This window comes from Vitis riparia, chromosome 16 (genome assembly GCF_004353265.1).
Source record: "Vitis riparia cultivar Riparia Gloire de Montpellier isolate 1030 chromosome 16, EGFV_Vit.rip_1.0, whole genome shotgun sequence".
NCBI classification, from domain to species: domain Eukaryota; kingdom Viridiplantae; phylum Streptophyta; class Magnoliopsida; order Vitales; family Vitaceae; genus Vitis; species Vitis riparia.
The window spans coordinates 8,676,966-8,691,811 of NC_048446.1; the positions used below are offsets into that span (position 1 = coordinate 8,676,966).

At 38.1% G+C, this 14,846-nt stretch overlaps 1 protein-coding gene across 3 annotated transcripts in view; it reads left to right on the forward strand.

The window, feature by feature from the left end:
- Positions 1-1,121: 1,121 nt before the first annotated feature.
- The window catches only part of LOC117933655 (probable isoaspartyl peptidase/L-asparaginase 3), a 31,489-nt gene continuing 17,764 nt past the window's right edge, over positions 1,122-14,846 (forward strand). The window contains exons 1-6 of one of the 3 annotated variants that reach the window (XM_034855132.1): positions 1,194-1,238; positions 1,327-1,369; positions 2,105-2,276; positions 3,019-3,083; positions 3,200-3,592; positions 3,666-3,724. In XM_034855132.1, the coding sequence (XP_034711023.1) occupies positions 1,361-1,369; positions 2,105-2,276; positions 3,019-3,083; positions 3,200-3,592; positions 3,666-3,724 (698 nt within the window). In that variant the 5' untranslated portion in view covers positions 1,194-1,238; positions 1,327-1,360. Of the gene's footprint in view, positions 1,239-1,326; positions 1,370-2,104; positions 2,277-3,018; positions 3,084-3,188; positions 3,593-3,665; positions 3,725-14,846 lie in introns of those variants that run through there. The other 2 variants (XM_034855131.1, XM_034855133.1) reach the window with 2 other exon arrangements.

Below are 14,846 nucleotides of genomic sequence, written 5' to 3' on the forward strand. Positions count from 1 at the left end.
GAATCACCTGAGACAACCCCACCATACTAGATTGCCTCGACCCCATTCTGTACCAGCTTCCAGTGTGAAGAAATGGCTTCTGCAAATCCTTCCCATTCTTGTTCTCGTCCCTAAAACTCATCCTTAATCTACAATCAGCAGCTCAAGTGTTCATCAAAATGCTAAAAGATGGTGTGTTTTGGACAATTGGAGTACTCAATGTAGAAATCCAAAGGATAATCCATCCGAAAATCCATTCAATAATCTCATTTCCTCCGTCTCTTCTTGATTCATCCTTGTTTATCATCGTTTTAGGTATTTTTTTTTTTTTGGAATGTTGATTTTTTTGGTTTGGGGTGTTTCTTTGTTAGTTTTTGGGCAAAAGGTGAGAGATTTGTTGGTGATATTTGGGATTGTTCTTCTTGTTGGGATCATTGTAATTGCAGCTTAATCAGAAAATTTAGAGAGTCCAAACGTAGAATAGATTTGTAATCTAGTGGCAATAAGGTGCGGTCTTTTTGTTAATTTTTTTTCCTCATTTCAGCACATTTGTAACTCATTGTTTTCCCCTCTTTTTGGGTAATACTCGAGTCGAGATGGGCTGGGGATGGTATATTAATTATAACTTCAAAACGGGGATGGGAGTCCATACCCTGCCTCGCCTCAGGTTTGGGATAGGATGAGAAATAACATATATTTTGGGACGGGAATGGGATAGGGGTGACCCGTCCCAAACCCGCCTCTTGCCATTCCTAGTTGATATGAGATTAAAAAAAAAAAAGTGTGATGGATGTACATGGATGCGAGAGAAATAAAAAATAAAAAAAGTGATAAATGTACTTATCAACAATTTTTTTAAAGTGGTAGGTGTACTTAATTTTAATTTTTAAGGGTAATTTTGGAACAAATATGAAAGCATTGTTGGAGTGTATAAATATGTAATATTTTTTTTCTACTTTATATTAAAATTGAAAAGATAAAAACAAATTTCTGAAAAAACTTAATTTTTTGGGAAATTAGACAACCAGTTTTTGGGGAAGGCAACAATACATAACTAAAAAAAAATTAAGTTTTTTAGAACTTGTGCTTTGACCTTTTCAATTTTAGTATTATTATTCAGTATTTTTATTGGAACGCTAGAAACTGGGGTCGCCCTGACAGAGAACAAGTATCAGCGATCCGAGAGTAGGATCGCTCCCAACATGGCTATCAGAAACTTGCTCATCAAACTGCTTCTTCTGTTTACATCATTCTCCACGGTAACATTCTTCGAATGCCGATGTTTGGTTTCCAAGAAATAAAAAACCAGGGCTTCAACTTTCACTTTTTTTTTTCTCTGTCTCTCAGCAAGAAAGCACGCCTTTTGGGTTTTTAAGTCGGGATGAATCAGGTTGTCTGGAAATTTCGAATTATAATCCATTTCTCATTTTCTTTCTTTATTTTCTGTTTGGTCGCTGAGAAATTCAACTTGGAACCCGAACCTCTAGCAACAGGATGCCACGTTTTCAATTTTTTGTTAACTAGTTATCGTCGACCAAGTACACGCCATTTGAGTTTTTAGGTTTCGAGGATTTGTTTGTTTTATCATTTTTAATGTTTTTATGATTATTTGTTTCTGGGCAATTTTCAAATTGTATGAATTTCTCATTTTCCTCCCTTATTATTTATTTGTCTGTTTGGTTGGGGAGAAATTGCGAGAAAAGTCGTTCCAACGCCAATCTGCTATAAAAAATTTTCCTTTCCATTTCTTTTGCTACGGTTTCTCAGCAGCCTAATGAACATTTTGGGCTCTAGGTTTCTTGGTACCTTTTCTTTACCCTCTATCTGGTTCCTTAGAAAATCGATCAAATGAACATAGAATAAAATTTTAAGTTATGCTTCTGGCTTCTTTACTAGAGAATTCTTTCAAAAAAAAAATAAATAAATAAATAAAACAAAAAAAAAAAAATTCAAGTCAATTTATTGTATTAGCTTCAGTTTACTGTAGGTTATAGTTTTCTTGAATTCCCTGCAATGAAAAATCTAAGAGTCAGTGATTTAAGGTTTTATTTTTCCTCTACATTTTATTAGCAGCCAAGTGGTGTTGTTTGTTCAACTCAATTAACATTCTGTCTCTTGCTATCAGGCTCTAGGACATGAGGTTGGGAACTTAGGGCATTACCCTGTGGTTGTGAGCACATGGCCGTTTGTAGAGGCTGTTAGAGCAGCTTGGAGGGCTATTGACAGTGGGTTTTCAGCTGTGGATGCAGTAGTTGAGGGTTGTTCAGCTTGTGAGGAATTGAGGTGTGACGGTACAGGTGGGAACATGAAACCTGATGTAGTTGAATATGAAAAAAAAAAAAAATAATAGGTATTGCTATTTTCTTATCCTTTTGGCGTGTAGTATGCAGGTTTTTTAGTACTCTTTCTAGTCATTTTGGACTTGTGAAAATAGTGTTCCTATAGTTCTCTGTATTATATCTAAAATGCTTTTAGTTTATGTTAGACATATTGGCTACTTGATATCTTTAGGAAATCAACCACTTTTAGAGGCTGATAACTGATTAAGTTTTAGTATGTCCAAGAGTGAAACAAATTTCTACAGAAATCTAATCCATCCAGGGGGGATAGTTCACTCTGTTCTTTTGAAATGTCTGGGAGTAATATCTTGGAATAATGGCTTACAATGACCAACAGAACAATTTATTTTGGTCCATTTCATGTGTCTCTTTGAAGAAAAAAAAAGAACCGATTTAAGGTGGAAATAAGGTTTAACTAAACTGAGAATACATATGTTTCAGTATCTAAAAAGAATTATCTTTAGCTTTCTCCTAGAAGCATTTGCTATTTGCTTCTTGTAGAACTTCCTAAATTGGAGGGTGAAATTGTGTGAGGTTATGAAAAGGAGACATGATGATTTAGAAACTTATATAGAAGCTTGGTGTGGACGCTTATTGTGCGAACTTGATCAGAAGCTGCATGAAGTATGACATTGTTGGAGATAATATAGTCTTCTAAATGGGTTGTTTTGATGTTGATGTCCTTCGTGCTTATTTACAGTTGGGCCTGGGGGGAGTCCAGATGAGAATGGAGAAACTACACTTGATGCTCTGGTCATGAATGGGGTAACCGCCATCTAGATCTTTCTTTCATTAACATATTGCACACTTTCTTTTTGCATGTTTCTTTGCTTGCACTGAGAATGAAAATATGTTGCATGTTATGCTAAGAAAATGCATAGGCAACCATGGAGGTTGGAGCTGTTGCAGCCATGAGGTATGTGAAAGATGGCATCAAAGCTGCAAGGTTGGTGATGCAACATACTGGACACACTTTGCTTGTTGGAGAGCAGGCATCAGCTTTTGCCATTTCAATGGGTCTTCCAGGACCCACAAATCTTAGCTCTTCAGAGTCTGTACAGAAGTGGAGTAAATGGAAAGAAAATCGATGTCAACCTAATTTTTGGAAAAACATTGTACCTGTAGATAGCTGTGGTCCTTATCATCCAAAGGATATTGCAGAACTGGGTAAAGGGACATGTTCCAGTGCCAATCTAATGGCAGCAATTGAATCAAGATCTTCTCATATTGGTCTCCACAACCATGATACTATTTCAATGGCTGTTATTGATAAAGTAAGTCAATGATCACTTAAGAGTGCATATATGGTATTTCTCCCTTTTATTCAAATTTCTTTCTCATGTGTAGGAAGGACACATAGCTGTTGGCACTTCAACTAATGGAGCTACATATAAGATCCCTGGCAGGTAAGGGAATCATGAGGCCTTCAAATGCTGTGGTTAATTCACAACTGAAATATGTTGAACCAATAACAACATGAACACCTTCCAAATATATTGCTATTTGATTGGAAATATTCTAATTTAAGTCATCGTGGACTTCAACAATTTGTTTGTCATTGGTGTATCAACTTACTGATGACTAGACTAATGCCTAAAATAACCACCCTGAAGTTAATGTGGTTTCTCCCTCGGTTCGTATTTTCTCTATAAATCTTGTGGGCCTAAATCAACATAGAATCTTTGTGAAAAAAAAAAAAAAATCTATAGGAGTTTCCATCATGTTCTTGTTGTTTTTATTTATTTATTTATTTATTATTTATTTTTAAATTTGAGGATCTTTTTCCATGTCTTCTTTTTTAATTTAAGGATCTCTCTCTCTCTCTCTCTCTCTCTCTCTTTTTCATGTTGCCAAAGACTCAAAGCTCTAGCTAATATCTTGAATCGATCCACTTGTGCAACTCTTTTCTGTTAGTCTTGGACAGTTGAAGTGAAGGCTTGCAGATTTGGTAATTGGTTTATTCTAAGTTGAACAACATTTGCCTTTGGTTACATACAAATGTTGGTGGTACTAAAGGCTTGAGGTGTTGGTTCAATTCAGTATTTTGTTTAGTTTAAGTTAGTAGTTTACCTTTTATCAAGTTTCTATTTCTTTTTGTCTTTTTATTTTATTAGAAAAGTTTCTTTATCTTTTGGTTTCTAAGTAACATTTCTTTCTTTTATCTTTTCCTATTCTTGTAAAGAAGAATAAGGAATTAAAAAGTATCCTATCCTATTAGGGAAGGAACTCACAAGAATCTATATATACCTATGTAGTCTTTCAAAGTGGAAAATCAAAATTTTGATAAAAGTTTTCAAAATCTATTATACTTCCTTTGAATGTGTGATTAACTTCTGAACAATGTGATTGCTTAAGAAACTCTAAATGTGATTGTCTAGGAACTTTAGTGTGATCGTGAAGGATCTGTCTTTTATTTTTCTTCGTCTTTTATTCTTTTTAGTTTCTTTTGTCTTCTTTGACCTCCATGTCTTAGACAATGAAGAAACAACTTCTATGGTCCATTTCATATGTGGAAGTAGGAATGAAAATGGAGGTGAATCACAATATTGTACAAAAAAGAGGAATCAAAATCCTAATAATAGTAGGTTTTAGTTTCCATGACGGAAAAGAGGAATCACAATATTCTACAAAAAAGAGGAATTGCAAGCAGCCTATAACCAACTTGCCAATCTACTGACGTGTAGCTGCTGCAATCCTGAGGCTGTAAGCAACTTGATTCCTCATGTGGGAGTAGTCAAGGTGGAAGGCAATTAAGGCTCTACAGAGTTGCTTGATTATCCTTCATCATGTTTGAAGTCTAAAGTGATTGCAGTACACATAATTGAGCTCTCCCTTGATTGATTTTTCCTTATAGCTGAGATTTCTTACAAGTGATGCTCGGTTGATTCAATTGTTTGCCTTCATTTTTCAGTTCGCGTACAATTTTCTGGAGTTCACTTACTTGTCCATGTACAATTTTCTCAATTTTGCCGAGACTACTTCAATTATGTGTTTAGCCAAGTTCGCATAATCATTCTACCTAAGATGAAAGTGCTTAAGTATACTGCTAGCATGCCCTAGTTTTCTTTGTCTTTCCGCTTACACGTCTTCTGATTGAATGAGGATGATTATGTGAAGAGGCTCTTTTCCTTTGATCATCTTTGAAGCTTCATGTATGCATCCCCACTCTGCTTGTGATCATCTTTGATTAGTCCCTTATACTTAGAAAATTCTCCTAGCCAGCCAATGCATGCTCACTGTAGTGATATCCTTTAGTCTTCTTATGCACTAAGTTGCTCGAATTTATTCTTGAAACACCAAGAAACAAGATCAAATTCAAAATCATAATGGAAAATCAACAAACATAGGTAAGGGATAGGTTTTAAAGTGCTCAAATTCATTCAAAAAGGTTCCAAAGGACCCTTTAGAATGCTAGTTTTAAGAACGTATCGCTATCATTGTAAAATTACCTTTAATCAAATCATTTGTCATTCCCCCACCATCAGTACCCATTTATCCTTACATTTTAATTTTCCATAATGGGAAGATTCTCCCTTTCACAAGGCAATTGCTTCTCTATCTCAACTTAAGGAATGAATGAGAATGTTTTAACACTATCTTTTGTTGGTGTTTGACCATTATATGTTTTGGGAAAGAGTGGTTAAGGAGGGTGTGGAATGATCATACTCTACCTCTCAGGGTGGTAGTGATCGTTCCCTTAACTTACATAAAAAGGGAAGATTGCTCATAGATCATAAGGTTGATGCTATGATGAAGTGATGAAAGATATAAAAATTATCAAAATCTTTCATTACTTTGCACATACACCAAGAACATGGCATCGCCACCACAGCCCTTATAAATAAAAATGTCATTGCTTGGCTGGTTTCTTAGTTAATTAGGGTTAATAGCTAGTGTGAAGCAAGAAGGAAGAAAGAGAGGCCTGTCCACAAGCTTGGTTTATGGGGTGGAAGATTTTAACTACCTTTGGAAACAAAGTCAAAAAGATAGAAAATCATAAAAGGAGTAGGCAGTAGGTAGGGAAAGAAGCACCATAAACTACAAGCTCCCTATCAACTGCCACAGTTCATGGTGTCAATCTTAGAGTGATATGGGCTAGGGTGCAATCCCTGTTTGGCTTCCTAGGATAATCAAACTGGGTAGGGATGATCAATCATTCCAAGGTTTAACACTTAATCTTCTTCACAGGGACATGTAATCATCCTGCTTTATTATGTAAAATGATAGCAAAAGAAAGTCTTCATTGGGCTAACTAAGGACAATTACAGTAACGATCAATCGTCTTATAGAGGTTGTGATCGTCCTGCCTTAGCAAAGAACATATGACAATTGATCGTCAATCAAGTGTCTTGTATTCAGATTTTATCTTTTTGTCACAAGTGCTTCCCTAACTTGTACTTCCACTAGGTTAATGTAATACCTGGAAATTTTGTTCCCTTTCCAATATCAAGTTATCAACATTTAATGATGAATACCCAGAAGCTTTCATTCATAATTAACAATACTAATTTTTCATACATTAATTTACACGAGAACTTCCATATAACTAAGTAGCGATTTATGACATGTCTTATATGACTTCTCAAGTTGTGTACTTCATCATACTTATTTTCCTCCCTTCCAAAATACAACAAAATGGCTTTCAAACTTTATGTATTCATGTTATCAACATAAGTTTGGGGAGGATGAAAAGGGATGGAGGCCAGGAGTGGTGAGAGATTCCTAGGGAGTTAGGGTATGGAAAGAGACTGAGAAGCAATGAGAGCTTTTTAATTCAATGATTTCCTTTGTGGTGGGTGATGGGAGAAGGGTGAAGTTTTGGAAAGATAGGTGGTGTACTGAGGAGCCATTATGTGAGGCTTTTCCGTCTTTGTTTGCCTTATTTGATTCTAAAGAGGCATGGGTAGCTAATTTGTGGGAGCTTAGAGGAGAAGGTGGCAATTGGAATTTTCGTTTTGTTAGGAACCTGAATGATTGGGAGTTGGGTGCCATGGAGCGCTTTCTTTCTTTACTTCAAGGACATTCAGTGAAAAGGGAATAGGATGATAGAGTGGTTTGGAAGGGTGAGAACTTAACTTAAGCATTATATCTTTCAGCACAAGGAGCAACTTCAATCACATCTGGAAAATAATTTAAGGGGTAAAATAATAAAGCTCAATAGGGTAATCTTCTATTCTAAAGAATTCAATTAACAAAATGAATAACATAATGTCAAAACCAAAACTGGAGATATAACATAACATTTTTTTTATAAGTAACTTAGTAAATATTATAAATATTAAAAAAGGATGTTACACACCAAGTTATACAAGGTGTATACCATGGGTACCAAAAGGCACTATTGTAAAAAGAGGTGACACAAAAAACAACCATTCTCTCCCTCAACTAGAACCCACCCTATCTACAAAATCAATAAGAGATATTGAACCTTCTTCTATGAACAAGCTAATTCATGACACAAGATTGCTAAGAAATGATCATTTCAGCGCTTGAATCAGTTGCTCCTTATTTTCGAATACTCTTTGGTTTCTTTCCTTCCAAATTGTCTAAAAAATGCAAAGGGAAATGGTTCTCCAAACCTTATTACGATTCCAAACCACAAAAGAACCACGCCGACCTAAAAGAATGTCCCTGACTGTAGTAGAAAGGACCTAAACAAATTCGAACAAAGAACATAGAAGCAACCATAGCACCCTTACTACGATGCAATGAACAAGAATGTGATCTATCGATTCCTATTCGCATTTGCAAAGAACACATTTATTTGCCAAGACCCACCCTCTCTTTCTAAATATGATCCATGGTCAACACTTTGTTGTAACTAGCTTACCATGCAAAAAAAAAAAAAAAAAACACGCTTTTGAGGGGAGCCATGAATTCCAAATGATGGCCATGGGGGAGAGAATTGCATGCCTCGATCTCAAAATGGAATAAAAAGATTTGATAGAGAAGACCTCATTCCTAGAATCCATCCATACCACACTATTTTTCACTTCCCTCTTCACATACTTTCCTTCATGTCTTGATAAGAAATCCTCTACATTGTCTAGCTCTTAATCATTCAAATGTTTAATGAAACAAGGATTCCAGTGCCCCTCCTCACCTAGATCATCTCAAATATCTGCCACCCAAGCCTCTTTTGATGCAGCTAAGGCATATGAGGAAGGGAAATCCATAGTAAGGGTTCAAATTTGCAAAAAAATGTCCTTGACTGTATTTGCAAAAGTGCACCAAAATAATGAAACGTCATAAGTTATAACAACCTACTTTGCCATAAATAATTCTCTTTACTATGATGACTTTACCATGTTCTAAATTTTCTTATCACATTGAACCATAACACTTTACCATTTCCACATTGAACCAAGACTAAATATGAAATACCAAATACATTTAGGGGTTCTCACTCAGGGACATACGTTTATGCCCCCCATCACATCTTAATCAGGATCTTTTTGAGGTATTTTTGGATCTTTCACCCCAGGACACATTACCTTCTTCCTCTAGAGGCTCTCACCTAGGGACCACTATCCTGATCAAATCACAAGAACGCTCTTTTACTAGTGCTCACAACTTGTTTTCTTTTTTAGGAGTTCACAAGTTTAACTTTTCATTAAACTATTACAACACACTTGAGTTTAAGAACAAAGATCACTTAAGTGTTGTATTGTAATAAACTCACATCCATGGAACACAAAAACATCATTTTTATTTTTTATTTATTTTTATCAAAAATGAAGAAATATGTACTAATAGAAGAAAAGATACAAGACAAGGATGAGAGGTCCTTCCCACAAAAAATAGAAATTGATCAAAGGAGAAAACACCCATCTATAGAAAACTATATACAAAGATAATCCCCAATTATCTCAAACTTTTGAATCACAAACTACAGTCTAGTTGAGTTGTAAAACACTAAGAGGAACTTCTCTAAAAGTAGTAGTACAAGAGGCCCATAGAGAGGAATAGAAATGAAGTAAATCCCATAACATCCCTTCCGATCTCCCCTTATCCTAAAAAATTCTAGCGTTTCTCTCTTGCCACACAATCCACAACAAAGTAAGGTAAGCGATTTGCCATAGTGTCTTGCTTCTAATTGAATTCCCCAAACCTCTAAATGCAATAATCATGTCCTCAATACTCCTTGGTGGAACCTAAGCCAACCCTACTATATTGAAGAGCTTGTGCCAAAGCCTAATAGTTAAAGGGTAATGAAGAAAAGGTGGTCGATCGATTCTCCATTTCCCTTGCATAGAATGTACCACTGAGGACAAAGGGATTTATAGGGTCTTCTCAACTATAGTTCATCATTGGTGTTTACCTTCCATGTACTACTAACCAAGCAAGGGTCTTCACCTTTGAAGGGGCTTTTGATCTCCACGAAAACTTGCCCGGAAGGAACAAGACAGGATTTGAGAAATTTGACAAGGCCAAGAAAAAAGATTTAACAGAAAACAAGCTTGATGGGGACAAAGACCAAGCTCTTGAATTTGCCACAGAAGGAGAAAAATGCACTGAACTTAGGGAGGACATAAGTCTCTAAAGGAGTTTAATTTCCGTATCAGTGAGATTACGACAAAAATTAAAATTCCAAGAGAATGGATAGGAATTGCAAAGGACAACTGAGATGGTGAGGTTTTTCACATAAATAACTCTATAAAGACCAAAAGACCAAGGAATTGAGAGCACAAAGTTTGGTTACCCCACCATAGATTTTCCCAAAAACAGATTCTCTCCCCATTCCCCACCACTAGGCGGATAAATGGGGAGAAATCCTGGAAAACTTGAACAATAGCCTTCCAAGGACAACTGTGTGACCATCTAACCACCATATTGCCGTTCCATTTATTAGGATGTGTCTCATGAATACTCGCAATAACCTTATGCTAAAGACCACTCCTTTCCCTAGGGAACCTCCAAAGCCATTTCCCTAAGAAAACATTATTTCTTAAGTCTTCCCAAAACCCAATTCTCCCAACTCCTTTGGCCTACAAACAACATCCCATCTGATAAGATGATCTTTCTTCCCTTCTTTTGCCCTAGACCAAAGGAAATCCCTTCGTAGTTTCTCAATCTTTGAGGCTATTGATACTGGGATTTTGAAGAGGGAGAGGAAGTAGCTTAGGATATGAGACAGACTTGACTGAATTAAAGTAATCCTCTCTCCCGAAGACAAAAAAGTTTTTTTTCCATCCATCCAACCTCCTCGATATTCTCTTAACCATTGGATCCCAAAAGCCTATTATCTTTGGGTTCCCTTCTAATGGAAGACCTAAATAAGACAAATGCCACTCTGATACTCTACAATCAAGGATTGAAGCCAAACTACACAACAACTCTTGGCTTGTATTAATACTTGAAATGGTGTTTTTTTTCTAAATTGATTTTTAATCTTGATACTTGCCCAAAAACCAAAAGGATTAGCTTGAGGTCATGGAGATGTTCCGGAGAGGCTTTAGAGAAAAAACTGGTGTCATCTCCAAATTGTAGTAAAGACACTCTAGTCCTATCCCTTCCCACAATGAAGCCCTCAGTTAACCCAGTTTCCTTTACTTTGATCATCATTTTGTTTAGAACATCTGTTACTAAGGTAAAAGGAAAAGGAGAAAGGTTGTCTCTTTGTCTCAAACCTCTAGTGGCCTTAACCTAACCCTTTGCATTTCCGTTAACTGGGATTGCAAAACTTGTTGAAGACAAACAAACCCTCATCCAAGATCTCCATTTTGGGTTGAACCCCTTCCTTTCTAGCACATGGTCTAAAAAGCCCCAATTCACATGATCAGAGGCCTTCTCAAAATCGATTTTGAAGACCACCCCTTCCTCCCCCGATCTCCTTTTCTCATCCACCACTTCATTGGCTATCAACACATCATCCAAAATTTGTCTCCCTTCAACAAAAGTTTCTTGAGAGCCAAAGATTGTTTCATGGAGGACTTTGCATAAACGCCTTGATAAGACTTTAACAATTATCTTATATAAATTTGTAACCAAGCTAATAGGTCTAAAATATGATATTTTAAAGGTTTGGCTTTTCTTGGGCTTTAAAGCAATCAGGTAGCATTTGTGCTTTGATTTATTATCCCATTAGTGTGGAACTCTAGAGACACCCTCATAAGGTCCTTTTTTATCACATCCCAACACTCTTGATACACTGCAATAGTGAACCCATCTGGACCAGGGGCTTTTCCTTATTCAATTGGAAAACTGCCAAGCGTACCTCCTCTTCAGAAAAGGGCCTGTCTAGCCAAGCTGCACTCTCTCCAGAAATAGGGACCCAATTTAAACCTTCAACTCTCCAAGAAGCACCTTCGGATTTGGAATAGAGCTTCCCAAAGAAATTTACAATCTCCTTTGAAATAATTTCAATGTTGCTTAGAGTCACCCCCCCTTAGAGACCAATGACTTAATGAACTTCCTGCTTCACCTTCCATTGACCACTCTATGAAAGAACTTAGAATTGCAATCCCCTTATTTTATCCACTTGACCCTAGATTTTTGCCTCCAATGAACCTCTTCCTTTAACAACAATTCCTTTAACTCCCTTCTTCTTAAGGTCTTCTTTGATAACAGATCGTGATTCAAGTTCCTTTCTTGTTCAATTAGATCAATTCTACCTAAGTTTGAAAGAATGGAATTTTTCCTCTCTCTTAAACCTCCAATGGCCACTTTATTCCAATCTTTCAACTTTGATTTCATGAACTTATGACCTTCCCAACCTTCAACCGGACACTCTGATACACACAAGGCAAGAAATTAACCAGAAAACGCAGAGAAAAAGTAGAGGAATAACTGGTATTTCTGTATTAATGTCTGAAATGAGATATCTAAGCTTTCGAGAGGCTTAGTTCTCTCCCAAATGGGCAAGCCCAATTCTAGATCATTCTTTTCATCCCCTCCCCCCAAATCCCCCCTCACCTTTTATTCCCTTCACCCCTCTGGTCCTAACAGAAAATCTCAACCAAATACCCAACACCTCCTTTCTAACAGAATTTGCAATCATTCCTTCCACGTCAGCTACTGCTTGCAATTCCAGAATTATTCTTACGCCTAGTGTAGGTGAAGTGCACAGGTGGCCTAACATTACCTCCCCCCAAACTTTCACCTTGTCCTCAAGGTGGAAAGCAGGAAATTGTTGGTGAATCAAATGAAAATCTTCCCAAGTGGCTTCATATTCTGGTAAAGACTTCCATTTCAACAGCACTTCAACTTCACCCGGCTGGCCTTGAGCTTTCGGACGAACATCTAGCAATAAATCCGGCTCCACAACAAGTTCAAGTTCAGGAGTTAATTGTGGAGGTAAAACTGGTGAAGAAGAGGAGACTCCATGTGCAGGTCGCAACTGAGAGACATGGAAAACAGGATGGATTGCTGCTGTTGGGGAAGCTCCAGCTTATAAGCCACCTTGCCAATACGTTGCAGAACCTTGAAAGGACCATAATATCGAGCAGCTAATTTTTTGAACTTTCGCTGCGCAAGAGAACGCTGCCGATATGGTTTCAGCTTCAAAAAAACTAAGTCACCATCTTGAAATTCTGCATGATGACGCTTGGTATCAGCTTGCAGCTTCATCCGCTGTTGCGCCCGTAACAAATGCATGCGCAAATCATCCAAGACAGCATCTCGATCATCCAAAAGCTGATCTACAGTAGACACCAACGCAGTGCCTCGTTCATAACGGATGAGAGGGGTGGATCGCGACCATACAAAGCACGGAAAGGGGTACAACAAGTGGAGGAGTGAAATGAAGTATTGTACCAATATTCAGCCCAAGCCAACCATCGAGCCCAACTACGCGGCTTATCAGAAGCAAAACAGCGCAAATAAGTTTCTAGACATCGATTAACAACCTCCGTTTGGCCATCAGTTTGTGGATGATAGGCAGTGCTACGCTTAAGAGAAGTCTCTTGCAACTTAAACAACTCATTCCAGAAATTGCTCAAGAATACTCTATCCCGATCAGAAATAATGGATTGAGGAATGCCATGAAGCCTCACAATTTCACGAGTGAAAATGGTAGCGACCGAGACGGCTGTAAATGGGTGTCTTAAGCCGATAAAATGAGCATATTTACTAAGTCGATCCACCACTACCAAGATTGCATCCAAACCTTCCGAACGAGGTAGCCCTTCAATGATATCAAGTGTGATCTCATCCCAAACCTGCGCCGAAAGAGGAATGGGCTGCAGGAACCCAGCAGGTGTGGTGGCCAAATACTTGTGCTGCTGACAAACCAAGCATTCCCGAACAAACTTGGCTATGTCCTTACGCATACCAACCCAATATAACTCAGCTGCAAGGCGGTGATAAGTTTTTGTTTCCCCTTAATGGCCCCCAACTGGAGTGGTATGAAACTCTCCAATTAGAGTAGAAATGAGCTTAGATGTCCGTGGAATAACGAGACGATTCTTGTAAAACAATACCCCTTGTTCCACAGTAAACCCAACATGAGACTGAGTGCCCGAAGTGATGTTGTCTTTTAATTTCTTCAGAAAATCATCCTCTGCCAATTCTGTCCGTAAAGTGTCCCAATGCTGCCACTGAGGTACTACTAAGGTGGTACACTCTACTTGATCAGATACACGGGAGAGAGCATCTGCTACTCGATTGCTTGCCCCACTACGGTATTGTATATCGAAGTCATACCCCATGAGTTTAGTAACCCACTTTTGGTATTCTTCCCCAACTATTCGCTGCTCCAAAAGGAACTTCAAACTCAACTGATCTGTCCTCACAATGAACCGTCTTCCACGTAGATATGGCCGCCACCTCAAAACAGCAAATACAATGGCCATCAATTCCTTCTCATATATAGACTTAAGGCGAGCTCGAGAACCAAGAACTTGGCTATAATAAGCCACTGGCTGCTGGTCCTGGAGAAGAACAGCACCCAAACCAAATCCAGAGGCATCTGTCTCTATGATAAAGGGTTTGGTGAAATCGGGCAACGCTAAAACAGGGGCTGAGGTCATGGCTTGCTTAAGTGTTTCAAAGGCTGCAGCGGCTTCCGAATTCCACCCAAATTTATCCTTCTTTAATTGATCAGTCAATGGCAAAGCAATGCGGGCATACCCAGCCACAAACTTCCGATAATACCCTGTCAATCCCAAAAATCCCCTTAGAGCTTTCAAAGTGGTGGGGGTTGGCCAAGAGAGCATGGCCTGAATCTTGCTAGGATCTACTGCTACCCCCTGTCCAGAAATGATATGGCCCAAGTAAGCCACCTCAGTTTTCCCGAATTCACACTTTTTTGGTTGACGAAGAGGCGGTTAGCTTGCAGAATCTCTAGAGCTTGTTTTAGGTGCTGCTGGTGGGACTCTTCAGAAGGACTATAAATCAGGATGTCGTCGAAAAATACCAAGACAAACTTCCTAAGGTAGGGCCGGAAGACATCATTCATCAAGGATTGGAAAGTAGCAGGGGCATTCATGAGCCCAAAGGGCATGACGAGGAATTCGTAATGCCCATCGTGAGTCCGAAAAGCTGTTTTGTGAACATCTTGGCTACTAACTCTGATTTGATGATAACCCG